At 40.5% G+C, this 26600-nt stretch overlaps 2 protein-coding genes across 3 annotated transcripts in view; both read right to left on the bottom strand.

Moving 5' to 3' along the window:
* PTPRB (protein tyrosine phosphatase receptor type B) overlaps positions 1 to 1884 on the bottom strand; it is a 104958-nt gene extending 103074 nt beyond the window's left edge. The window contains exons 1-2 of the mRNA XM_077807743.1: positions 1815 to 1884; positions 163 to 555 (exon numbers count right to left, since the gene is read on the bottom strand). Coding sequence (XP_077663869.1) covers positions 163 to 555; positions 1815 to 1869 — 448 coding nt within the window. The 5' untranslated portion in view covers positions 1870 to 1884. The remainder of the gene's footprint in view (positions 1 to 162; positions 556 to 1814) is intronic.
* A 1964-nt stretch (positions 1885 to 3848) lies between these two features.
* The window catches only part of PTPRR (protein tyrosine phosphatase receptor type R), a 194225-nt gene continuing 171473 nt past the window's right edge, over positions 3849 to 26600 (bottom strand). For both annotated transcript variants that reach the window (XM_077807741.1, XM_077807742.1), the window contains 6 exons: positions 21446 to 21525; positions 19203 to 19340; positions 13328 to 13438; positions 11271 to 11428; positions 6973 to 7086; positions 3849 to 3942 (listed from right to left, as the gene is read on the bottom strand). In XM_077807741.1, the coding sequence (XP_077663867.1) occupies positions 3849 to 3942; positions 6973 to 7086; positions 11271 to 11428; positions 13328 to 13438; positions 19203 to 19340; positions 21446 to 21525 (695 nt within the window). The remainder of the gene's footprint in view (positions 3943 to 6972; positions 7087 to 11270; positions 11429 to 13327; positions 13439 to 19202; positions 19341 to 21445; positions 21526 to 26600) is intronic.

Below are 26600 nucleotides of genomic sequence, written 5' to 3'. Positions count from 1 at the left end.
CTTAAAACTAGTCTTTTTAAGGCACTCTGATTTTGGATTCTGAACAATCCTTTAAATTAACCTCCCATAAGTAATGTCATGGTCCTTAAAATGTAAGTGGGTGCAACAGAGACAGAATTGTTACCACAACTCCCAGGACACTGCCTGGAAGGATAAGCTCACCTTTGTGTGGGCACAGATTTTCATAGGCAGTTTTTCCCTTGTCATCGACATCTATTTGCTTCCAGCTATGGGGGTATTTCCTACCCATCTTGATCATTACCCTCGGGCCTTGTTTTGTGAGAAAGAGAGAGGTGTTTGCCACCTGGAGGAGCCCTTCTGTGTTGTGGAAGATCCAGCTGGGTGCCCGAGGGCAGTCTATGAAGATGCTGCGGGATGATGCAGCAGAGGACTTGGAGATGCCCAAACACTGGCCAGATCTAACATGGAGCAGCTTCTCATCCTCTGTCCACCTCCACTGCTGGTTTGGATCAGTCAGATTGCACTTGCCCACAATTGCTGTTTTGTCTCCAACAAGACATTGCCGTTTCTGGACATGGATAATCAGAAACCCTTCTGGAAGATGAAAAACCCATAAAAATACAACAAATCATACATGGCCCTTAAAAAATAAATCCCAATGACTTAAAAATAAACCTCTTTTTTTCTCTCTGTTTCAGTATATCTCAGTTTTTATGACCTGAACCAGCAGAATTGATTTTAAAAGCCACAAAATCACAATTGTTTGGTCTGGAAACTGCAAAGGGCAAGAATGCAACAAACCCTTTTTGGTAAAGTTCACCTTGACCTTCTATGTAAAAACCAAAGAAATCAAACTTGAATTAACAGGATATCAAGGGGGCTACTGACTTTCAGCTCACTTCTGAAAAACCCTCTCCCTCTTCAAATACACAGAGATCCATTAGCCTTCCTTACTGTCACCACAAGTTAAATCCGCTGTATATGACTGCACATTGATTTTTTTTAAGGAAATCATAGTATTTGGAGGGGGAAGGAGGGACAGAAAAGGGGACTTTCCAAAATCTATTTGCCTGTCCAGGGCTATGTTTCATTTATCTTTTACAAAGGATGGGAGCTTTTGACTGATACGAACTCTGTGTATCTTACACTCCTAAATACATTGACTCCTCTTGTCATTATTTTGTAACTATCCCACTACAGATCAGATTGAATGTATACATCCAACATTGAAATGAACAGAAGAAAAATCATTCACTGAAATCAAACTCCCCCAACCCCAAATTCCCCCTTGTTACAGGAACAGGATTGGATGATTCAAAATCAATCTCAGTATCACTTTCAATTTTCTTTTTAAAAAGTCAGTTATTTAGTCAAAGCTTCAGGCTCCACTAGATAAACAAAACCATTTAAAAACAATACGTATGATTTTCTTTGTTTTTTCATTCTCCCTTTCTTATGATGCAGGACATAAGATTGTGTTCTAAGTAAGTGCCCCAAGAAGCTTCTGCTTTTGTAAGTTTCACAAAGCCTTAATAAGTAATCTGAATCTCTCCTCAAAGAAACCTGGCTCAGAGCTCAGCCATTGGATTGTCTAGTCCAAGATCTTTTTTAAAAAATGATGTATATACAACATTCAAGGAGAGAGAGTTTATTTTGCTTTGGCGAGAAATCTAAACAGTTCTGGCTTTGTTGGCCCTGCCCTCCCCCCCGCCCCGATCCCTCTTGTATAAACTCAGGCTGAGAAATGGCTCTATTTTCACAGCATTGAATAAGTTTCAGGCAACCCTTGGGAGCCCTGGTTAGTGACAGAATGAAAACTGGAACGGAGGGGGGAACCCAGGAGATGCACTTACCTGAGAGCTTGAAGGCCAGGCAGGTGAAAATCAGGACATGAAATAAAGGATCCATTTTCCACCTAACAACTCCCCATGCTTCTCTTTTAAAAAAAAAAACAACAAAAACCACACACACACATACACACACACACACAAAATCACCACCTCAGATAAGTGAAGCGAAGGCTAGGAAGGAAATGTGCCTTCACAGGGGGAAAAGTCAGTGACGAGCACTTCCTTCTATTCAATAGTTTGGGGGAACTTTTTACCATTTTATCCTTTCATATGATTCTTCAGAGTTTACTGACTCTGATTTATTTTGGAAAAATCCAAGCAAAAGAGGGATAGATTTTGAAACTACCGAGTCTCACACACAAACAAAAAGTTGTTTCAACATCTGAACAACATACTGGACTAAAAATATAAGGAAAAGGGATCATAATTTCATGCAATTGACGGTTCACGAAACATTACACGTCTGCAGCTGATTTGGATTGTGCTGAATAAACACACACCGTGCTATTCAGTAAACACCATACGCAGTTTCTGTAATGAAATGTTGTGAGTCCATCAAGCAAAATCACATTATTAAATACGATTTCCAACTCCTCTTTATGAGTTCTGAAAACCATACATGGTGGGAGTGCAAATCTCTGAGTTCTTTACTAAGTCCTTACTCATGTACGCTCCCATTATGGGATCAAGTGATGTTGACTTTGCCTCAGCATCATCTGATCCATTTTGCCTACATACAGTGAGAATCTGCCTTAACTAAAAGCTGAATAAAGGCCTCAGTGATTTGACCCTCCAAATGGTCAGAAGACAGCATGAAATTAACTCGAGCAGATTGGGATACATTTGCCTCATTGTGGTATTATAATAATAGTAATGGTTAATTACTGTATGCAAAAAAACCCTCCATATTCACTAACTATTTTGTATCAAGTGTATTTTATTGTCAGTATGAAGCAAAGTCAACATCATTGAATTAAAAACTGATTTTATCCTGGGTGCAGACTTCCTAGTGCTGTAAGTAGTTATGCTAGAGTCACATTTCTTTTAAAGAACAAATCCGTGCAGAAATATATGGAAACATTCATAGCAGCATTTTCTGTACAACCTCCTGTTACAGAACAGTTCATATTTCCAAAGGCGTCCATCTCTTAACAGAAGAGATGCAACATGTAGACAACATATTCAAAAAATCCCCTCTTACTAAAAGACAGACAAATATTTAAAATCCTTACCATTTAATATATTCTACAAAGTTTCTTTTAAAAGTAAACTGACTTACACAATTTACAAATACACTGGATTCAGGTCAGGAGCAGAAGCAGCTTCTAACAGTATAGAGTACAATCAACAGTATAGAGTAAATACATACATATACACGGAATAACAGAGGTTGTGCTCTGTAACTGCTTTATAGGACCAACTGTAAATACACATTAAATAGCTAATAGTATGAAGAACAGATATTTCCATATAAAAGGTATAACTGCTTTTGAGCAGGTTCAAAAACAAAAGGACTTTCTTCCCCTTAAATCCATAATTGATCACTTGCAACTTTAGCAGCAAGAGTCTTATGTGGCCAAGAAATAAGCTCGCCACATAATATGTAATAGCACTTAACAGGTCCAGTTTAACAGCTGACAGTCCATTCACAAGACAGAGTTGGCAAATGTTAAAGCATTTATACACAGAAAAACATTTCTTCTGCAGAAGTTCCAGTTTCCAGCTGACTGCAACAGTACACCCATACATTCTGTACAGCAGATATTGTTATTACAGAAATAAATCCACCTTTAGCTATATATACGTGAACTCCACATGTAGCATCAGTACCTTCTTTAAAAATCATTTTTGGGACGCTTACAATACATTCATGTACAGTAAGGGTCTGGCAAGCTTTATATTTTTGCCAAACGATCCACAATCCTTTCACAAGTTGGCTTCAAAGCATCCACTGCAGTAAACTCCTTGAAGAAGTTGCTGGTTGGTAATGAAACAAATTACCTCAAGAGATAGACATTCTGGGTACCCTTCATAGTTTCACTGGACAGCTTCTGCAGAAAGTCTGCTTTCATACAGAATCAGTGCATGGTGCACAAATTCATATTGTTCACTGGTCTGAACCATTCCACCTCTGAAAAGAAAGTACAATAGAATGAAACCTTATTTCTTAAAAATCAAACAATCTGCTCTGCTGCTAAGAACCAGAGGACATGCTTCCATGCTGATGTTAAAAAAATAATGCGTTAAATAATTTGTGATTGAACTCCTTGGGGGAGAATTGTATGTTTCCTTCTCTGTGTTACCTGCATTCTGCCATATATTTCATGTTACAGCAGTCTCGGATGATGACCCAGCACATGTTGTTCATTTTAAGAACACTTTTACTGCAGATTTGATAAAACGCAAAGAAGGTACCAATGTGAGATTTCTAAAGATAGCTACAGCACTCAACCCAAGGTTTAAGAATCTGAATTACCTTCCAAACTCTGAGAGGGACGAGGTGTGCAGCATGCTTTCAGAAATCTGAAAAGAGCAATATTCATAGGCGGAAACTATAGAACCCGAACCACGAAAAAGGAAATCAACCTTCTGCTGCTGGCATCTGACTCAGGTGATAAAAATGAACATGCATTGGGCTGCACTGCTTTGGATTGTTATCGAGCAGAACTTGTCATCAGCATGGACACATGTCCTCCGGAATGATGGTTGAAGAATGAAGGGACTTATGAATCTTTAGTGCATCTGGCATGTAAATATCCTGTGATGCCAGCTACAACAGTGCCATGCGAACGCCTGTTCTCACTTTCAGGTGACATTGTAAACAAGAAGTGGGCAGCATTATCTCCTTCTAAGGTAAACTAACTTGTTTGTTTGATTGGCTGAACAAGAAGTAGGACTGAGTGGACTTGTAGGCTCTAAAGTTTTAAATTGTTTTATTTTTGAATGCAGTCATTTTTTGTACATAATTCTACATTTGTAAGTTCAACTTTCATGATAAAGAGATTGCACTACAGTACTTGTATACGACTTTTCTTATTTACAGTGCAAATATTTGTAATAAAAATAAATATAAACTGAGCACTGTACACTTTGTATCCTGTGTTGTAATTGAAATCAATATATTTGAAAATGTAGAAAACATCCAAAAATATTTAAATAAATGGTATTCTATTATTTAACAGCGCGATTAATCGCACAATTAATCACAATTAATTTTTTTAATTGCTTGATAGCCCTACTTGTTATTACATCATGAATATCCAATTCTGACACAACAGGTGTAAGAACTATAGGGAACCATATAGCCAGCATCTAAGCTGTTAAAATCCAAATTTCAAACCCAACACAATTATGGGAAATCTCTCTAAATACACTTTATATGCTATATTTTAAGCACAACTAAGATTAGATATGTCATAAAAAAACTCAGGCACCTGGGGCAGATTCTGATACCCTTTATACATGCTGAGTTCCACACTCCCAGAGCAATCCTATTGATTTTATTGGGGCTGTTGGAGGAGTGAGGTACTACTCAGCATGAGTAAGGACAAGAGAACCTGGACCTTAGTGTACACAGATTTCATTCTCCTTCATATCCTAAAAATGTAACCTATGGTGACCCTTAGATCACATGTACAGAGAGCAGCTCTTCCTCTCTTCTTTCTAACGCCTATAATGCATCCTGTCTAAACAGCAGACACAGAAGAAATTTTACAGCAGTGACTCATTTCAGTGCCAACAATGCAACTTAGTTAAACTTGACCATAAAAAAGTGTTCAGTGCAGTCTGTTTGGATCAGTTACCTACACCTAATACAGCTGTGTGATAACTCAGCTGGTAGCACTGGTTTCAGGCCAGATGTTGGGATGAAGTCCCACAGTAGGACCTAAGCTCGTATCCAGTGTTGAAAGTGAGTATAGTAGAAAGGGGGTGTGTGTGTGTGCTGTACTAGTAGAGTACTAGCTGAGGCTGTACTGCATTACCAGTGTTGCCTTTCAGATAGAAAATGAAACTGAAGCTCTTTTAGTTAACACTGAGGTCCATCGGCCAGTGCCCCTCACAGAGTTGGGTCCCAGAAGCAGTAGGGGTTATCGCAACTTCAGGGTGTTAAAAGCAACTGCAACTTGGCCATTACAGACACACACTCACCTCCCTTCCCAGGCTTGCACCAAACCAGCTACTCGGAGTTGATATGTGTGTCTGTCTGGGAGGGAGGATATGGCCCAGGGGGGAAGGAATATGCATTGTGACATACACTTTAAACTGCTTTTGCCAACCCTTTGTTGAATTAGTTGATTTCAGTGAGAGGATCATCTCTCTTGCATCACATGGAGTGCAGGATCCGGCCTCTCTTAATACAAGGCCTGCTAGGCCACAGAAACTATCAGGTAAATACATTTTAAAATAATCTATGATTTTCCTAACAACAACAAAAAGACAGCTGATAGGCAGAATGGGCAAAGAAATTGTCAAACAATTTATTCAACAAATACCTTCTCTTATTTAGATCTCTTTGTTGGTTTACAACTTTGAGGTCCTTTTGTTTCCTCATTGCTATTGGATGGCCAAATAGCCAGCTGCAACTGGCAAGAAGACTCAGCTTCTTAACAGGCTCAGGCTTGGCCATTGTGATGTAGGAAACTCTTGCAAGAGAAACACAGAACCCCAAATTCAGGTCCTGACAGAAAAGTAAAAAAAGGAAAGAATTTTTCAAAATATTCTGGTTAAAAATGTAGGGTGGGATTTTCAGAAGTGTTCAGTGCTAGTCTAACCGTGCTCCCATTGAAGTCCATAGAAAAACTCACTTTGGCATCAGTAGGAGGAGAATTAGGCAACTCTGAGAGCTTCTGAAAATCTCCCACAAAGTTTTCCATAAATTTTAAATTGTCCCATGTGTTATGTTAATAATTTAACAATTTAAACACTTCAATTCACCTTTAAGAATGGTGAATCCTTGAAAGTCTTGACATTGGTATATTTCTTACCCAACTGTGACCTTCTTTAAACAGAGTGTAGGATGCAGGACATATCCTACAAGGAGGCAGAGTATTTCTGTTCTGTGAGGTTAACAGACAAATATATCAGATCGGAATGTGGCAAACCAGGATTGAAAATGCCACATTGTGTTTTTTGTCTGACTTACAGTTCCACTGCAACTCACCTATCAACTCGTAGCTGGCAGACAATGCTTAGTGCATCTACAACGCCGTCTTCCTTCAACTGGTGACAACCAATGGCAGTAGCAATAAAACACCCAGTTCTTCCTATTCCAGCACTGAAAGTAAAATTAAAACAAAGGTGAACAGAGCTGACAGACACCAACCTGCATCTTCAAAGAAGTTGTTCTGATGTTGGATATATGGACCTGAATACTCAAATCCTCAACATGCAGAAGAGAGACTCATCAGTGGTTAGGTGCATGACTATCTCACCTTTTCTGCTAGAAAATGAATGCTCACAGAGCTGCAGCAGATAAATAGTTGTGGGTTAGTTTGTGAGGCCCATATGTTTTCACTCTGCACAAAAGTGCCTGGAGGGGGCAATGCAAATGCAAAACCTCTACAGCTCCAATGGACCTGAGGAGTCTAAGTATTCTCTGCTCCAGTTCAAGGGGAGATGTGGAGTGACCAGAGGAATCTGTCCCCGAAAGGCAGCAGAGGCCAGGGATCCCCACCTCCATGGATCTTGCTCAGTTGGAGAGATTCTGTCACAGTTCTCTCCACACTAGCCATGGATGTATGCAAGACCAGTAATCATGCTGCCACTCTCTATCAGCCTCCTGTAGTGCTCTGCAATTCTGCAGAGGGGAGAGGGAGGGAGTGCTGCAACTTTCCATGTTCTGTTCCTCGTTTGCCGTCTGGGGGGAGTGTGGAGGAGGGATGGATAAAGTGAGGCACTAAGTAGTTAAATGATTGACTGCCTCACTTTATCCATCTGTTTAACTGGCATAATACTAGCTATGTACCTCAGAGGAGTGCTGTGAGGCTTAATTTCATTAGTGTCTGTAAAGTGTTTTGAGTGTCTTGGATGAAAGGTTGCAGTATGAGTTTTATTAGGATTATATTTATGCACTGCAGAGGACCCCAATCTCAGACTCCTGGCTATGGAATTAAGGATGGGAGTGTATTTGAGACTCAGGAACCCCAGGAGTCAGCAGTATTAAACATATAAGGATGCTAAGCCAAAAAGTGAGGGGATAGTGAGAAGCAAAACTGGCAGTCAGAAAAGACTGATTTCCTGGGGTGAGTCTGAGATCTATAGCTGACAAGCTATATCCTTGAATGCCGATACCATCTGGGCAAATGTGTCCAAAATGGGATAGAGATATTTTATACACAGGGGAAGGCAGAGGAACTAGCCTAAACAAGCAAGTTACTGCACATACATTCTCTTCTTCAAAATATTGTGAAATCCTTTACAAATGAGGTGCATAAGTTAAAACTACCAATAGGTCAGCACTTTCACAGCAGATCCCCCTACCTCTAAGATCCTGGAAGTATTACATGATTTATATTTTCCCACGGATTAACTGTTCTTGGATAAATTCTCCAGTGTATTTGACAAAAGCAAGTTCCCATCTCCCCAGCATCAGGCAAATGTAGGTCCTATCTTTTCCCCTGACTTTACTGCAGACTATGCAAGCTAAATCTGACACTCCTAGACTTTAGGACAAAAGGGACCATCACAATCATCTAGTCTGACCTCCTGCATATCTTAGGTCACAGAACTTCACCCACTCACTCCTGTAATAGACCCTGTAACCTTTGGCTGAGTCACTGACATCCTCAAATCTTAACTTAAAGATGTCAAGTTACAGAAAATCTGTTACTTGCCCTATATCCCCCTCACAAAATATCAGGGCAATTTTGTGATCTACTTACATAGGTATTTTTAAGACACCTATCACTGCACCCCTGTGGCAGTACAGTATGATGTTCTGTATTGCTGTATTGTTTGTTTGTTTGGGCTCCAATACCATAGAGTAGTGTTCATTGCCTTTTGGGAATAATAATTTCAAGGCTTAAATTCTCAGAGACGACTTCCCAGAGCCCTCCATACTCCTCCCATTTAGGGCTCTAGGCTTCAGCTGCAGGACGGGAGTCTCAGGGACTCCAGCCCCACGGGGTGGGAGGCGCCGGGGTTGGGGGCTTCTGTACTGGTTGTAAAGGCAGTGAATGCAGCATTTTTCAGCACCCAAACTGTCAGTGTCAGATTCATCACCATGTAACCCAGGCAGTTCCTGCACTTTATATATTAATTTGTTGCTTCTTCTGGGGGCAGAGGATATCTTTTTTGTAATTTGTGTATTGTACATTATGGGCCAGCTGCTCAGTTGGCATAAATTAGCATAGTTTCATTGACTTAAATGGAGCTAAATCAGTTTATGCCAGCTGAGAATCTAGCCCTATGCCTCTATTTTTTCCTTATTTGGTCAATAAAACAAATCTCTTCCTTTGTATTTGAAGTCTGTTCATTCAAATATACATTCGGTCCAAGACCACCTAGAGGCCAAAACACACTAGCTCATTTGGATGTACTATGCTACACATACAAAAGATGGTGTTTCACTCATAGATTAGTATAAGATTTGGATGGGCACTTCAAATGACAGAGGAAACTTCTGTACCTTTAAAGTGCAATATTACTCTGAAAACTGGCTGTACAAAACAAATGCTCTTACTTAGTGGATCTGCTCCCTCTGTGTATTCAGAGTCACATCTGCTGATTTAAATGACAAAAATAAATATGTACTCATTTTTCTCCTCATAGCACTACAGACATAACTCTGCTGCTGGAGGGTGAGATGGATTATATTCTTTCTTACACATAATGCCCTGAATGGACATGCTATTGGAGCACATGGGACAGCAGCCAGCATTTGTAGGTTATTTTGTTCCATTTTACTTTTCAAATGTATTTTTTTCAATGTTGATAATAATTTAAAAACTTTAAAGATTTTTATAGCCTTTCTGCACCAGGTTGAGGGTCATGTTTTGTCCTCAGGTGAGCATTCAGTGCTGCCACTGAAATAAATGAGAGCTGCACACATGAATCCCAGGCAAACAGCCCCAAATTTGAAAGTTCTGTGAGATCTGGACAGCTCTATCCCATAAATCAGAAGATTAAAATGTGGGAAAGTATGTTGCTAGAAGAGGGAGTATGACACTGCCACTACAATGTCATGTTCATTTTATGAGGGACAAAGTGATTTCAGACCCCCCTCCGAATTACACCAAGTTCCATTGTGCCACTCCTCGTGAAAAAGCATTACCGCGCAAATGGGAACCTGGCAGTTCATTCATAGATTTGTGGATTGCTTAAGAAAACAAAACAAAACAGTAAAGAGAGATGGGCAACACTGGGGTGGTTATGGTTTTTGGAAAATCTCCTTGGATTTGGTTTGGCAAAATGAGGGGTTGTTCAAATCTCTGGATCGTATTTATCCAAATCCCAGAAATATGGAGCTAGTAGAGGTAGTTTGAGAAGAAAAGTTCTGGTTTTGACCTATGTCTAGCAAAAAGTGCATTATAGCACCATGATTATAAGAGAAAACAGGCATGGAAATAATTTTTTTCTAGGTTGCCTTATCTCTTAACCCCTTTTCAAGTAATATAACAAATCTGAAATTTCCTACTACTATTTCATGATGTACAATTTTGTTCACTACAGTACACAGAGTAAAATGATAGATGATTAACAGAACTGACTGAATTCTGATGAGCAAAATGGGCAGCATTTGGCTCACTCTGATTTGTGGGGTAACACTATTTATGGTTTGTGAGTATTCAGCCAACTGCCAAGCAGTTGTGAAAATGTTCACAAACCCCAGAATGAACATGAATTTTTGTACTAATGTGTATTCATTTGAAAAATTTTACCTCAAGTTTGTGATTCATTATTCTCCCATTTAAAAAGTTTCAGGCAGCCAATCATGGGGCAGAACATGTGACTAATCACACAACATGAACAATGGACAACAAATAGCTAAAGTGAACAGTGAACAACATGGAACACAGACTGACAACTATTCCTCAGAACTGTCTTTCAAACACTTACCTAATTCATTAGCAGAGATCAGGATGGGTTCAGGAACAATTCACTACCAAAATATGGCTAAATTTCTAAAAAATACCAACGCAAACTAACAGTTCAGCCAGAATTTAGTAAAAGCGTTGTGGAACTTTCTCTTAACCACTTCCAGAAAGGCCCTATTTGAATAGGAAAGGGCCTTGTGATCTGAGGCCCTTTTCTGTAGCCAGTGGTGTGGGAGCAATTTTTATAGTGGGGGTGCTGAAGGTGGAAACCATGTATTTGGGTTGTTATTACTACTTTAAGCCAGGCAGTGCGGCAGCACCCAATGCTCCCCTAGTTCCTGCACCTATGTCTGTAGCCCTACTATAAGAATTCCAAGCCATTGAGTTTTGCATTAATTCTTTTAAGAAAACTGTAGTAGATTACCTGCAGTGCACAATTACAGGCCCTCTGCCAGCTGATGCCATCCTGTCCTCTTCCACATCCAGCATAAGCTGCAAAAGAGGTTGAGCACTGTCTGGGGTTTTGTGGTCCGGCCAGGATGTGTACCAATAGTGTTTCACATTTTGGGACTGACTCCCTTGCTGGAAATAATGTAAAGATATCACTTATACACTTTTCAGAGTAACAATTTTGCAATTAATTTTATTTCTCTCAATATGATAAGCTTTGGACACATGCATGTATGACGGCAGAATTTGGCCCATTTACATACATTATCAAACCAAATACCGGTGATTATTTGGGGAATCCAACAGCTGATAAATTGCATATCTTGATATGGTGAAACAAGATACTCAGGCCCAGATTCTCTTCTGCTCCTATTTACACCAGATGACTAGGGTCACCATGGGTCCTTATTATCAGCTGGGGATTGCCAGAGTGTAATGCACTCTGGCCAGACCTTCTCTCTGCCCTCTGCACTGTGGGATGTGAACAGAGGGGCTGGCATAGAAGGAGGAGTGTAGCAATGGGAGTGGAGTAAAGCCAGAGAATATGACCTTTAAATTGTATTCATATTAATGAAATTGCTTAATTTGTCCACTATCTGCTAAAAGACCTTATCATAAGTATTGAAGCAGGTCTTACATGAGAACTACAATATCCTAGGTATATGAACACAGGAACTATCTTATTGGATCAGACTAGTAGCCCATCTTGTCCAGCATTCTGTTTCTGAGGCCTGGTCTACACTGGGGGGGAAGGGGAGGTCGATTTAAATTACTCAACTTCCGCTATGTTAATAACGTAGCTGAAGTCGACGTACTTAGATCTACTCACCGTGGTGTCTTCACTGCAGCAGGTGGACTGCTGACACTCCCCTGTCAACTCCACCTACACTTCTTGCTCCGGTGGAGTACCGGAGTCGACGGGAGAGCGCTCGGCGGTCAATTTATCACGTCTTCATTAGACGCAATAAATCAACCCCCGCTAGATCGATTGCTCTGGAGGTAAGTGCAGACATGCCCTAAGAGTGGCTACTACCAGATTCTTCAGAAGCAGATGAAGGAACCTTATTGTGGACACTTATGGAATAAGTTGCTCATAGGAGGAGTTTCTTCCTAACTTCAGACAGGCTTATGCCCTGAAGCACCAAGTTTAGATCGCTTATATTTTTATCTTATCTAATGAACTGTGGGTGTTCTCATCATCCATATAAATATCTAATCCTTCTCTGAATCCTGTTAATTCTGGGGCCCCAACTCTCACTTAAACTCTCCCTTTACATTGCTCTTAGGGTTGCCAGGTGTCCAGTTTTTGACTGGAAAGTCCAGTCAAAAGGGGGACCTGGCAGTGTCCAGTCAGTTGTACTGACTGGACACCAAAAGCCCAGTTCTGCAGGGCAGGGGTGCCGGGTCATTAAACCGCACCAGCCCCTGCTCAGATGGGGCCGCCTCCTACCTGCAGGCATGCTCCTTGTCAGGCTGCAGTAGCTCCTGTCCCAGCCCCAAGCAGAGGAAGCCCAGCTGGGGGTGCGGGGCGGGAGGTGGAGACGATCCAGCTAGCAACAGGAGGAAGGGGGAAGAGGAGTGAGTGTTGGGGGCCGGGCCTTGAGGAAGAGGTGGGGTAGGGTGGGGCCTCGAGTGAAGTGGCAGGGAAGGGGCAAGGCCTCAAGGGAAGAGGCAGAGAAGGGGTGAATCTCAAGGGTCCAGATACCAGCAATTAGAAAGGTGACAACCCTAATTGCTCTGACAGTGTAAAGGGGCCTTAAAGTGAGTGTAACTTAAGTGAGTATAACTTTAAGGCCCCTTTACATTGCCAGAGTGATGTAAAATGGTCTTAGTATAAATGCTTCAGGTCCTAGGTCTCAATTATACCTTGTGGCAGTGAGTCCCATAGGTTAGTTATGAATAGTGGAAAAATGTGCCCTTTTTCAGTTTTAAATGTATTGCCGTTCAATTTCATTGAACATTCAACAGTGAAGTATTACGGATATTGGAAGGACATTTCCCCATAACAGCTTCCCCATAATAGATCATTACCTTTAATGTAAGGTTGCGGACAGTATAGTTCTCACACTCTTGCACACTGTTAACGAGGACTTCAACTTTCCCATAGATCCCTCTCTTTTCTGGCCAATAGAGCACACATTTCTGAAAAGGAAACATCAGTGTGAATCCAGATACTAATTACTTGATGCATGGGCGGGCGGGTGGAGCTCCCCCTTGGGGAGGCGATCCCCCTGCCCGCCTCTTGTGGCCAAGGCCCCGCCCTCACACACTGCTCTCAGTCCCCCCCCCATGGCCCTGACCAGGGCAGGGGGCCGAGCTTGGCCCCTCTCCCTGCCATGGCCCCGGGGCGGGGGGGAGGTCTGAGAGCTCAATTGGGGTCACAGGTGGTGGGGGAGCTGAGAGCTCAGCGGCAGCCAGGGTCGAGCTCTCAGCCTTGGCTGGGACTACGGCAGAGCTCTAGGCCCTGGCTGGAGCCCCGAGCCCCTCCCCCATCCTGCCCCTTCTGCCTGCAGCTTTGTCCATGGCCCCACCCCATTCCACCCCTTCCCCTGTGGTCTCACCCTATTCCACACATGGCCCCGGCCCCATTCTGCCCCTACTCCACATCTTTCCCCCCTGGAGCTCCGCCCACCCCCTGCTCGCTCCTCCTCCCCCGCTACCCTGAGACCGGAAAAGCTCTGTGCCCCTGCTGTAGCTCTGGAGCTGCGGTGGTGAGTGAGAGTTCCTCCACCCCGGGGAACATGGCTGGGGAGATTTTTCAGGGGGCCCCAAATCTGCCATGCCTCCCCCCCGCGCAGCATGAGGTTTGGAGAGGCTTAGTCTCCTCTGGCCTCCATTATATGCTGCCTATGATTTGATGATACTGATATCAGATTCTTATCAGAACAGTATCTGTCTGAAAATCACATATTGAAGCAATCAAGGTGATATTCACATATTGTGAATGTCAGAAACATTTATGAGTAACAGGTTGCAGGTGTCCTGATGAATGTTTTAGGGTCTAATTGTTAGAATATGCTGAGCAGCCACAAATCCAGTTGAAGCATCTGTGTAAATCAGGCCCAACCTGTCTCACGTTGGGCATCCAAAAACAGAAGTATCCAAAATCAGAGGCTACTTTTGAAAACTAGCCTTTAAAATCTTAATCCATTATACTGAACACTTTGAATAGTATTTGATGCTTAAAAATTCAACTAAGTTTGACTGAAGAAAAATATTTTGAACAAAAGATAAATTCAAAATCCAAGTTGGATTTTTGCAGGTACATTTTTATAAATGTACAGAGTGAAATCCTGAAGCCATTACTTAGTTTCTCTTCAGGCAAAAGACCTAAATGGAACTTTTGCCTCTGTGAGGATTGAAACTGAGTAAAGGACTCAGAATTTCTCCCACTCCCACATAAGAATTGTATCCCTATTTACTATCTAGGGCCCTGATGCATCAAAGCACCTAAACACAGACTTAAATCCATGCTTAAGCCCTTTGATAAACTGAAGGCTAAGAAAGAAGTGTCTATTCAATTTCTGAGCTGCAATGAAGATAAAATTCTCTTACCTAAAATACTTGAGTAAACCTATAAATATAGAGCATTCTTATTGAACTAGTAAAGTGATATACTCTTCCAGAAGGTTTCAGAGTAGCAGCTGTGTTAGTCTGTATCCGCAAAAAGAAAAGGAGGACTTGTGGCACCTTAGAGACTAACCAATTTATTTGAGCATAAGCTTTCATGAGCTACAGCGTACTTTGCAAGCATCCATTCAACGGCAGATGTAGAAACAGAGAGTACTACGAAATCAAACTCTCAGGTGGAATACCATGTTTACCTGCAGCATAGCTACTACTATTCATTTCAAATACAGATCACATAAAACTTACAGAAAACATTGAGTAACCAATACACAGAAAAAACCCTTAACCGTAAAACAAACTATCCTACACCCATAGAAGCCCACATGAGGGACTTTTTCTGTCACCAGCAACTCCTGATTCAAAGAACAACGTATATTCAGATAGCTGCTACTTAACAGCTCCCATTGCACAGCAAAACAAAATCATTGCTTTAATGTCATTCATTACCAGACACCACAATTTCTAGTATATACTGCTAAAACTGGGGAAAAAATCAGTATAGTTCAGGTTAAACATTACAGTGAAATGCAAGACTTGACCATCAGGCAAGATCTTTACATTTCTGGTGTACCTTATCACTCAATAGCTCACTGAGCTGAATGGAAACACTCTGGAGCATAAACGTTCTTCTACAAAGAAATGCTCATTACCTTAATAATGTGAGATGTGTGGAAGACACATTTTTTGTAACTGAAATTGCACTGACCAATTTGACTGGTTTCATTCAAAGAAGAGTCATCAGTTGCACTATAAGACTTGCAGAGCTACCATACCTCTTAAACGCTGTCTCTCTGAAGATACCAAGAATGGCAAGAAAACACCCTAATAAATTTATAAGAAAAAAGCGTTCAAAAGTTCAGCAGCCACACCATGTGACATATGGCCACTATCAACTATGTGATCTGAAAGGCATGCTCCTCCCTGGAGTTTAGTTTTCATTGTTAATATGGGAAATGAAAAGTCTAAATGTGCAGTTGCACCCTGACAATCAACAATGGTGCAGTCAGCTTCTGAACCTTCTTGATAAATGAGAATACTGTGTGCTGCTCTCCAAAGACTTCAGAACCTCCTTAAAAGTGTTTTTCTTGACTCTTTACCAGCACAGTAATTGGCAGCTTGCACTGTGTGGACAATGCAATCGGATTGTTAATTAAAACAATCCTCAGTTAATATCTCATCTACATTTAGTAAAATACAATAGCTTAATTTTAACAGTCTCCATGCTGGTTTTGAAAATACCATGGCGATAACAAAAAAGAAGACCTGAAAACAGAGCTAGACTCAAGTGGTTCAGGCACTTCCAAAAAGTCAGATACCAGGGAAATGATCATATTTTGGAATGTATTGCAACAAATGGATGATACATAAAACAAATGGGGACAGCGATTGTCTTCAGACAATCTTGCAGAAACTCCACAGGTATACAAATATGAAAGAAGGAAATTGCCCGATACCTACAATGTCACATGGCAAGAAAACTGGACCACAAGTTTTCATAGTACTCATCTTTTAGAACAGGTATTTTTGAAAGCTGTTCAAAAACCACCCACTGGGTCATTCAAACAACTTCATAATCTTATTTCCGTACTGAGAAAACTCTTAGTGTATTGGATACGGCGACTGTGTTTGTGTATGGGGAGAGAGAGGAGTTCCATGGTCCTTAACTGAGTTATAAAACCTTATGGAGCCCATCACTTCTCCTTGCGATATTGTATCTGCTCCTTGCCATTCATAGTGTGGCTCCTTGGCCTCTTTTTAATTTTCCTTTATAGGTGCTCACCTATTTAAATGCTTTCTAAACGAGTGGTCATCACATTCATAATTACAGGTGAGATTTTCAAAAGTGTCTGAGATCACTAGAAACACAAGTGCCATTGACTTCCCATGGGACTGGTGCTCCCAATTCTCTTAGGCACTTCTGAAAATCTCTCCCTATTTTCAGTCCACTCCTGCAGTACCTATACCGGGTGGGAGACGCTGAGCTTAAAAACTAGCTCTATACCTTTCCTCCTTTCCCCACCCCCTCACTCACAACCTTTATACATATTTCTGATAGCGGCAGCTTCTTAAAACCAACTTAAATTGTGATAAACACAAAAGGTGCAGCAAGTACATAATGAGTAATATGGGCCAAATTATCTGCTGAAATAACTGTACTGAAGTCAATGGTGGCATGATGACAGCAGAAAATGTCTCCCTATATTGTTAAGCGTGCCGATTCTGCCTCTGTCACTCATGTCAAGTAGCACCTTATGCCACAAGATGTCCCAGGGAGTGAGGTCACATGAGTAAGGCTGACAGAAACTGGCCCTAAGGAAGCATGGGTTGGCTGTACATGGTACGTAGTGTGGGGAAAAACAAACAGTTCTTAATAAAACCCCACATTTGTACTGTATATGCATAGCCTGGATCACCCACCACAAGCAGTAATGAAGACTCCTGAAAGCTTCTGAGCCCTGACTTTTCACAGCAGAAATGTTCATGTTCAGCATAATGTTATTCAGCACAGGAGGAATGGGGCCTGCATACAAGAGTTGTGTATTGGAAGGCTGAAAGAGATGGGGGATGCTGCTTTTGAACATCTGTGTGTTTTATAAACAAACCTCCCTGAAAATGATGGGTATGCTGCAGAGAACAAAGGCGGCAAAAAATTACAATGCTATTTTGCCAGATAGCAGCTATTTTGTCTTCTTTGCAGGCAGTAAATATTTTACTAAAAAAGTTAACAGATTGTTTTCTTCTCAGTAGAAAGTAAAATCCCGAACAATTCAGCTTACAATCATCAGGCAGTTCTTAACATTTCTTCCCAGAGTTGTTCATTAGAATGTCAGAACAGTTCATGTAAACACAGACCTTCTCCAAGTAGCCTGGGAACACTAAAGATGTCTCACCCTCTTTTATTAGGAGGAAATTACCACTGTCAGTCCACAACAATGCTGATAAACACTAGTGTGGCAGGCCTGACCAATTCAGGTAAACACAGGGTTTCCTGATATGTTGGAAACCATTGGACATTTCTTTCAAGTCATTCTTCTCACACAGTGTTAGAAGTAAGTGTTTAAAAATTCAGTATTTCCTTCGTCAAATATTTGTTATTCTGTTACTGGGGCGAGTTTTCAAAAATATTCCATTAATGAAAGTTACCCAGACATTGGTTTGGCTGGTCTACAGTATCAAAATGGGGCCTGGTGTGAAAATATGTGGGATATTTACGGCACAGACCTATGTTATATAGCTTTCCTGTTTGATATGTTATAAACACTGTATGCTCAACTCCAAACTCTGAGAGAAAAAGGACCAGATTGGGGGGTATGTGTAGAAGGGAAGGTATAATCAGCCTTCTGCCCACCTGTAACCCCTCAACTAGAGACCAGGCACAATTAAAGGCCCTGCACTCTCAGGGTGAAATTCACTCCATACAGAAGGCCTGTGCACCATTTATGTCTCATTTAAGCTTTTAAAATAGGATTAAATAGGACTTAAGTGATGCATACACTTTGCGCTGGTCCTCTGCACAAAGGTGATTTTCACCCTCAGTGCCTTGGACAGTTGATTTGTGTTCTTCCACCATAATGGAGAACCTGGCATCAATTTGTACAAGTATTAAATAAAGCTAATAAAATAGGTAGGTGGGAGTCCATCCAAAAGTCACAGAAAATATAACAGGCCTTATCTGGCCTTAGCAATTAATGAGCAATGTTCACATATTCTCAGTGTTAATGTAAGGAACTATATATTTCCATACTGGCTAGATATGACCCTACTATTGACTAAATGGTCCCAAAATGTATTTCTCAACATGAATTAGGTTGTTTTGTAAAACCTGGGATGGATTCTTTAGGAGTTGTCTTTGTTTGTTCCAAAGTGCAGGTCTGGAACATAGAGGTGAAATCTTCCTTGGACATTACAGCATCCAAACGAACAAAATATTCTATATATAATTAAAAGTAACAGGTAATGACCCCATATTTACAAGTGCTACCTAACTATATGTGGAGTGTTTCTCATAACTGCCACCCCTCAACCTCCATGAATATGCTGGGATATGCTTTATACGTCTCTTGAGATTGCTATATAATGCTATATCTAATTATCTATCTTAGGTTTTTCTATAATGACCATCACCATAACATTTAAGAGCTGGTTATCTGCTGGTATCATATCTACTATGAGGTTCTTTCTACAAAGGATGTTATATACTGTGAGATGTATAGACAGTCTTATTTACAATACAACCACTGAAGTAATTTCTGGATGTAGCCAGTTGATATCATACCTCATTTTTTTCTTTCAGCTTTGTGATCATAACAATGACAGGGCTATCTTCCTGCCAAACCATCTGCCAGAAATCATTCACGGTATTAATCATGGGACCCTGAGTTGCAATGAAGGACTTCTCCTTACCACCGTAGCCCTGGTTTAGAAACAGACACAGAAGTATTGATTTAAAGTCATGCATTGCACAGAGATCTTAGGTGAAAGTTCCAAAGAAAGAAATGGGAATCTAGACCACAAGATAAATTAAAACAGAAAGCCTGCATGACCTGGTACAGCTGGTCAAAAATTGTCCAGTGGAACAGTTTTTGCTGGAAAATTCTAATTTGATGTAACCAAAATATTCCACTGCAATGTGCTGGTTTTGTTGAAATTTCCCTGCCTGCCTGGTTTCCTGCCAGCCTGCCCAGCTCCCTGGTTTCCTGGACTGCCTGCTTGGCTGCCCAACTTGTCAAGCCCCTTGTTTGGTGGGCAGGTGGGCTTCCTGACTCCCTGATAGTTGGTTCTCCATCTGCCCAACTTGTTGACTCCCTGCCTGGCAGCTGGGCTGCCTCTCTCTGCTTGGCTCCCTAGGTGGCTGGCTCCCTGGTTGCCTGATTCCCTGGCTGCCTAATTCCCAGACTGCTGGGTTACCTTGCTGGGCAAATGGCGAGCTCGCAAAGCAACCGGCTTTCCTGTTGTCCAGTGCCAAATGGATTGTTCCATTTCACATGAAATTCCTCAATGTAAATATTTTGTGCTGATGCAGAATGAAACAAAATGAAACATTGACACTGCAGAATTTCCCATAAAATAGAAATTCCCTTTTCTGGCCAGCTCTACCTGTTAGTATTTCTGCTGTATTCAAAGGATGATATTGTTAGCAACAGGCCATAAAAAACAAATGAGAGTGAACAGAATAGAAATATGAAACTAAGTAGTACCATGAAGATTTATGAAGGGAAAAGAATTTTTGAATACATAAATCCTTACAGACTCAGAAGCTCCAATTTATACTTGCTAAGCAGAAAATGCCTCTGAGACCTTATATATGGGACATTCTGTCAGGATAGCACGAACCTTGAGACACACTGAAAATTATAAGCAAGCAAAGGAAAGAAGGAGTGAGTGGGGAAATGAATGAGTCATGTCTGTATTCATCTTTATCATGTGAAAAGGAAAACTTGTGAACTTGTACACTGAACTTGGGTCCAGCTCTAAAGAAGGAGTTCTTTTGAACCTTGCTGGCCAGCGAAGGCTGCAGCAACCTCAAAAAGGAATAAATTATTAAAGAATAAAATGATTGGCAGAGCCAGATATTGTAACTTTGTTTCTCTCTTCAGTGAAACCATTTCCACAACCACAGGGACAATGGAACAATCCACTGACTTATCCATTACACAGAACAATGCAGCAGATCCTCAGCTGGTATAAATTATCATAGCTGTATTGAGTGATATGCCCCAACATCTCATGTCAATGACAGGTGTGTCAGAATGTTAAGACAGTCGAGAATACTGAAGTGTCTAAGGTGCTTTACAATATACTGTAAATTCATGTGAAATTTAATTTACTCACTGTTACTTTTTTTTAAAAATCATTGACAATGTTACCAGTGTCAGCAATATGAAACGCCATGGTACTTCATTCCCTGGAGGGAAGGAATACTTCACATGACTCAATACATGGCCTAATTTCTCTCGCTCATTTAAAAGCAGCATTGATGCTCTTTAAATGGAATCATTCTCCTTAACTATATTGATGTCTGTGATGCAAAGCCTTGACAGTACAGATGTAAAGTGAGAAGCGGAAGGGGATGGAGGGGGGGCCGGACACTATGTGTGTGTAGGTATATATATTTATGTATTGCTGTTTTTAAAAAGAAAAATGACTTCCTTTATGGAGTGGAGTGGAGTGAGGTTCTGAAACAACTTCTCATGAGAAGTAGTGGGGGCAAACAACCTAACTAGTTTTAAGATGGAACTTGATGCTAAGTTTATGAATGGGAGGTCCCTTCCAGAGCTATGTCCTATGTGACCATAGGTTAAATACGTACATAACTCTTGGGTGCTTTATTATAAACACCCCATCGGGACCACTTTATCTCACCAATAGTGAGAGAGAGGTAGGGTAGACTTTATCCTTATATCATACAAGGTGAAGTTGACAGAAATAAAAGGAGATTGGAGCCCAAACGGAATCAACTATTCTGCTGGAAAACAGAATACTGTCTCAGGAGCACCCAAAGAATTTGTGTTTACTTACCCTAATGTAGTTAGCATTTATGTAGGTGCTCAAGGAGTCAGCTGCATTCTTTGGTTTCAAACACACTCTGCTTAGCGGATCTAAGAAGTCAGGAAAGATGGAAATTGAAAAGAAAATCACAAAGAGAAGATTTCTATTGAGAATCGCAGAAGTGAATCAAAGACTAGTTGGAGCAAAATAATCTACCAATGGTGCTGCATTTTGCATTTTTGGTGAAACTCACTCCTAGACATAGGGTTTACAAAAGGCCTAAACATCATGTAAGTCCCATTAACACCGGTGTTCTGAGGGCTTAAGTGAACCTTAAATCAGGCAAAGGCACTGTATTGATCCTTCTGCACAGGGTGAATTGTCTTTTTGTATAGAAGGAAGGTTCACTGTAACTCAACATACAAACATTTCATTTGAATAGGTGTCTTGTATCTGGAGAAATGTATAGCCAAACTAGAAGAATATTTTCCTTCAATTGCCTATTATTTTGGGGGAAATCCTATTCCCAGCCTCCTCCATGGCCTTTGAGGGTCCTAGCTGGACTGGGACAGAAGCAATTCTGTTGAGCACAGGGCTGATGGGATGCTAAGTCCCTATGTAGGGGATTTTAACTCTCTTGTGCATCATGGAGCTGTGCTCCTGGGGAATCTGTTCACCCTAGGGGGTTTGAACAGGGGCCAGAAGTTTCTCAGTTACATAGATCTACTCAACAGTCCTCTCCACAAAAAGACACAGCGAGGAGGGTGCATAGGAGCCCACACTGTAACTGCCTAGCAGCTACTACTTTACCCTCCTCCACTCATTTTCTGCAAAAATGTCATCCCTTCAACAAAATAAAACGGAAACCGTGTTCTCTCACATCTGGGGTGAAAAAAAGGAAACCTTTCTCTGGCAGATTGCTTAGACAAATAAAATAAAAGTAGCAGCTGTTTGAAGTTACCATATCTACTCTGTTGGAAATAGTCCCTGGAGAGATGATTACTAGGCGGAGTCCAAGCGAGGTGTAAAAAGGTGTATGCATGTTGAATTGTGGAATCAGCATATGTATGTTATCTGTTGGTAACATCTAGTATTCTCACAGCATTGCATCTGGGGTTCTAGTCTATATTTTTGTCTAGAACAAAAGGGACAATGAGGGGAGTGATAGTTCAGTGGTTCATGCATTGGCCTGCTAAACCCAGGGTTGTGAGTTCAATCCTTGAGAGGGCCATTTAGGGATCTGGGGCAAAAATTGGGGATTGGTCCTGCTTTGAGCAGGGGGTTGGACTAGATGACCATCTGAGGTTCCCTCCAACCCTGATATTTTATGTACATTCTTTATGCTTAACTCCCACTGAAATTAACAAGAGTCCATTGCTTGGAGCCACAGCAGGGTTTAGGATCATGTTTTATAAAATATACTTCTCAGAATATGAAACTGCATTCATGTCCTTCAGTTCAGGCTACAGTACAAGCAGGAAGGCTTTCTCATTTTGTGTGCTCAGAGAGTAAAATGAACCCTAGTTAGCCTGGGTTAAAAATCTCTCTGTTTGCCTTCCCAAACCTCTTCACACAGGGATTTTTTTTTTCTTTCCCTTAACCACATGAGGACAGGAAACCTCTTATTCCTTTTCAGTACAGTGATTATTAGCCATTTCCACAAACGCCTTAGGCTACATGTCCTTGGAAAAACACCCACTTCCTTTAGCTTTCACAATGCTTATGATCCTGATGTAGCCTGACCTCTACCCTAAAAATGCTCTTAGAAGAAGACTCAACCTCCAGGCTGTTTAAATATTTTTCATGCTGAATTTCCCCAGATATTAATGGATCACTAAATATTTTATTAATATCCTTTTTATGATTCCAATCAACTGAGTGACCACTATTTGAAAATCATAATGTTGCATACACTAGCAATCACTCCCAGATATTGACTGTTTAGAAAATGGATGTATGGTATCTATGCAACTTTGAAATGAGGAGACATTGTTTAAGGAGCAGTGGGCATTACTCTGTTATTCACAAGTGGGAGTAATTAAATTACCCATGTTAGTGATTTTTTGGACAAGAATGGTAAAGACTCAGGATCTGGTGTCAGGACAGCGGACATATCTTCCGGGGTGATTGTGATACTTAATTCATTAAAGTTTGTAAAACACTTTGAGATACAGAAGATGCTATGAAAGTGCTGAGTATTATAATTATGAATGCCTGGAGGTGGAAGTGGCATTTAAACAAAGGATCCCATCTTGTACTCTTTACGGAGGTAAAATTACCATTGCCTTCTTTCATGTTCCCCATACGGGAAGCTTTTACTTTCCCCATCTTTAAGACATTACTAATATCCCATTTTTGTCATGAAGCATGCAAGCTTCAGAGGTCATATACCACTCTATATATGTCCTGGCTTGTATGCTCGTTCCTCCCCTCCTCTATTTTTGTATGCCTTTAGACTGTAAGCCCTCTGGGTGTCAGGCTATATGATCATTTACAATATACTTCAAATGATTACTAATAATAAATCATTCATTAATATTGTTCCCAGTCCTGACTCCTATACTCAACAGATGTTCTGAAATGTGCAAAAGGCTGGTTTCACGATACTGATCTTTAGGAGCCAAAAAAGAGAAATTTGTTCACATATTTGCTTAATTCTGCAGACTCAGAAGTCTCATCAAACTTTGGATAGACATCTAACCTTTTAAGAGTCAGCTATCCCTAATTATTTGCCCTCTGTTTGCTCATGGAATTGATAAGTTTTGGCGGTAGCTGACATTATTTGGCTAATATTATAAGGTGGAATTTGAAAATATTGTATGAGTCATGGATCTTTATTCATATAGCAAATTTCATAATTGGCTCAAAATTCCAGTTGTATAAAACACCCGTAAACCATGCATATCACTTTCCAAACTACCAACATATTGCCCACTGGAAAAATATCTCATCGATTCAAGGTATGTAAATATATGCATGATTCAATTATATTCCACATGTAAAAGTGATCATTCCTACATGCTCAAAAATAATGCTAACCTCAAATGCATTTAGGTTTTATTTTGATACAACGTTAGGTTTGCCAGTTTTGGTTGGATGTATTCCTGGAGGTTTTATCATGACATAATCTTTAATTAAAGATTAATCTTTAATTCCTGGGGACTCCAGGACAATCCTGGAGGCTTGGTAACCCTAAATTGAACACTGCTTAAATATCAGGGTATGGCTGACTGTACCCAGATGAATTTATTGATTCAGGTGAACATAAAAAACTGCCTTGATGCATCTGTGCTGAAACGTTTTTTCCTCCCACTAAAAAAATTATGAATCTTTTAGAGCCTGTTCACAATCCTATTGATTTTAAAAGGGAGCAGTATCAGAGAAATAATGATAGAACACAATCAATGTCAGAATTGTAGGAAAAGCTCAAGGGAGACTGAGGATTTTCAGCTTCAAAAGAATTGTTTCATGGCATGCACAGATGACCCATGCCTGATGATAGTGTGTGTGGGTGGGTGGGAGAGGGGGCAGAGTGAGGGAAGCTGGCTTCAGCAGTATTACTGAGCATGCTCAGTCCGTGTGAGACTGCTCAGTACAAGCCAAGCAGCAAATCTGGGGGTCACATGACCCCAGATGCCCTTCCCCATACATCACCTCTGATGGCATCTGCTTATAAACTGGCACAAGGAAGCACTTTGTTCACTTGATTTAAATTTAATTTTTTAAAAAATTATTGTCTTAAACTTGGGGATACTTTACTATACCATTGTAAAACTCCTAGCATTTTCTAGGCATCTTACAGTTGAATTCTAGTGTTTGTCTAGCAGCACTGAGAATTTTATTCTGCAATTGAAAATTCATTCCTTAAAAGAATTTTGGATCAGCTACAATGACAATTTTCTATTAAGAAATAAATTTCATTAGGTATTCATTACACTTCATATTAAAAAATAGGACAAAATAGTGTTTATTCATGCCAACCTGCCCCAACGCAGTCTGTCTCTTAACAGCTTGACAGAATTATTTCTTAGAAAATGAGAAACTTCTTAGCAGCACAAAGGGTAGAGTGCCAGACCATGGACATTTTCAGGAGAAAATTAATCATTTCAAACATCACTTGTCACTACAGGTGCCCTAGTTCAAGAGACGCACCCAGCGCTTGGAATGGAAAAGCTGACACAAGAGTACTAAGCAGTAGGTTGATATCATCTGAGCAGGAAACTGGGAAAGCTGTTCTATTAAACCATTCAAATAATTTCCAAACCCTTGGGGTCTGGGAGTGGAGCATTCGTGTATTTATCAGAATGTGCCTAGATCCCCAAAATATCTTCTGTAGAAGAGCACAAGGCATTTCTTTCGAATTAATACATGACTGATCTGTTATCCTCATTTTGTCTTGATTTCTGTAAAAGGCAATTACAAAATATCTGTCTGAGACTCTCGCTGCTGTGCAGTGCATGTCAACTAAAAGTGCATCCAGAAGTTAATGATACCTTTTCCAATTACAATGAAAGTGAAAATACAAAGGCCTTATGATTCTTAAGCATCACTGACTACTGCTACACTGTAGCTATGTAATTCAAATACAAACAAACTACAGTGTAATTTAATGCACTGTATCCACAGGGTACATTCTGTGGGTGTATACACAATGGTAGCATCAGGAGATTTAACATTCAGAATTATATGAAGAGAGAATGCATTATTTTGTTAAGGGGTTGGCATATCAACAGATTGGAGGCACTGGATGAAATTCTGGCCCAAATGAAGTCAATGGGAGTTTCGTGTATATCCTGTTTATATTGGGCTAAATTCAGGGCGTAGTCTTCTGAACTTTCAATATGTAAGTTACACCAACTTAGACTCATTTACCAATGTGTAACTTCCATCCTGGCATACAGTACCTTTGTATGTGGCCCACTGACCATAATGGGTGAAATGCTGGTTCTTTTGAGGTTAATGAGGGTTTTGCTATTGACTTCAGGGGGCTCAGAATTTCACCAGTGTTTTGTTTCCAATAATATATCAGATCCCTGACAAAATAATACTTTTGATGGCCAACATCTTTCATTAATTTGCCTGCAAATCCCTTTTACAGTGTGATCAAACTATAATTCAGTTAGGTAAACAAAGAACATTCTTACCATTTAGAATGAGTGAAATGCATAGAATATACTTTGCTCAG

The sequence above is a fragment of the Eretmochelys imbricata genome, chromosome 1 (assembly GCF_965152235.1).
Source record: "Eretmochelys imbricata isolate rEreImb1 chromosome 1, rEreImb1.hap1, whole genome shotgun sequence".
Lineage (NCBI taxonomy): Eukaryota > Metazoa > Chordata > Testudines > Cheloniidae > Eretmochelys > Eretmochelys imbricata.
Note: the sequence above shows the minus strand (reverse complement) of the source record. Positions and strands in the feature narration are given on the sequence as shown.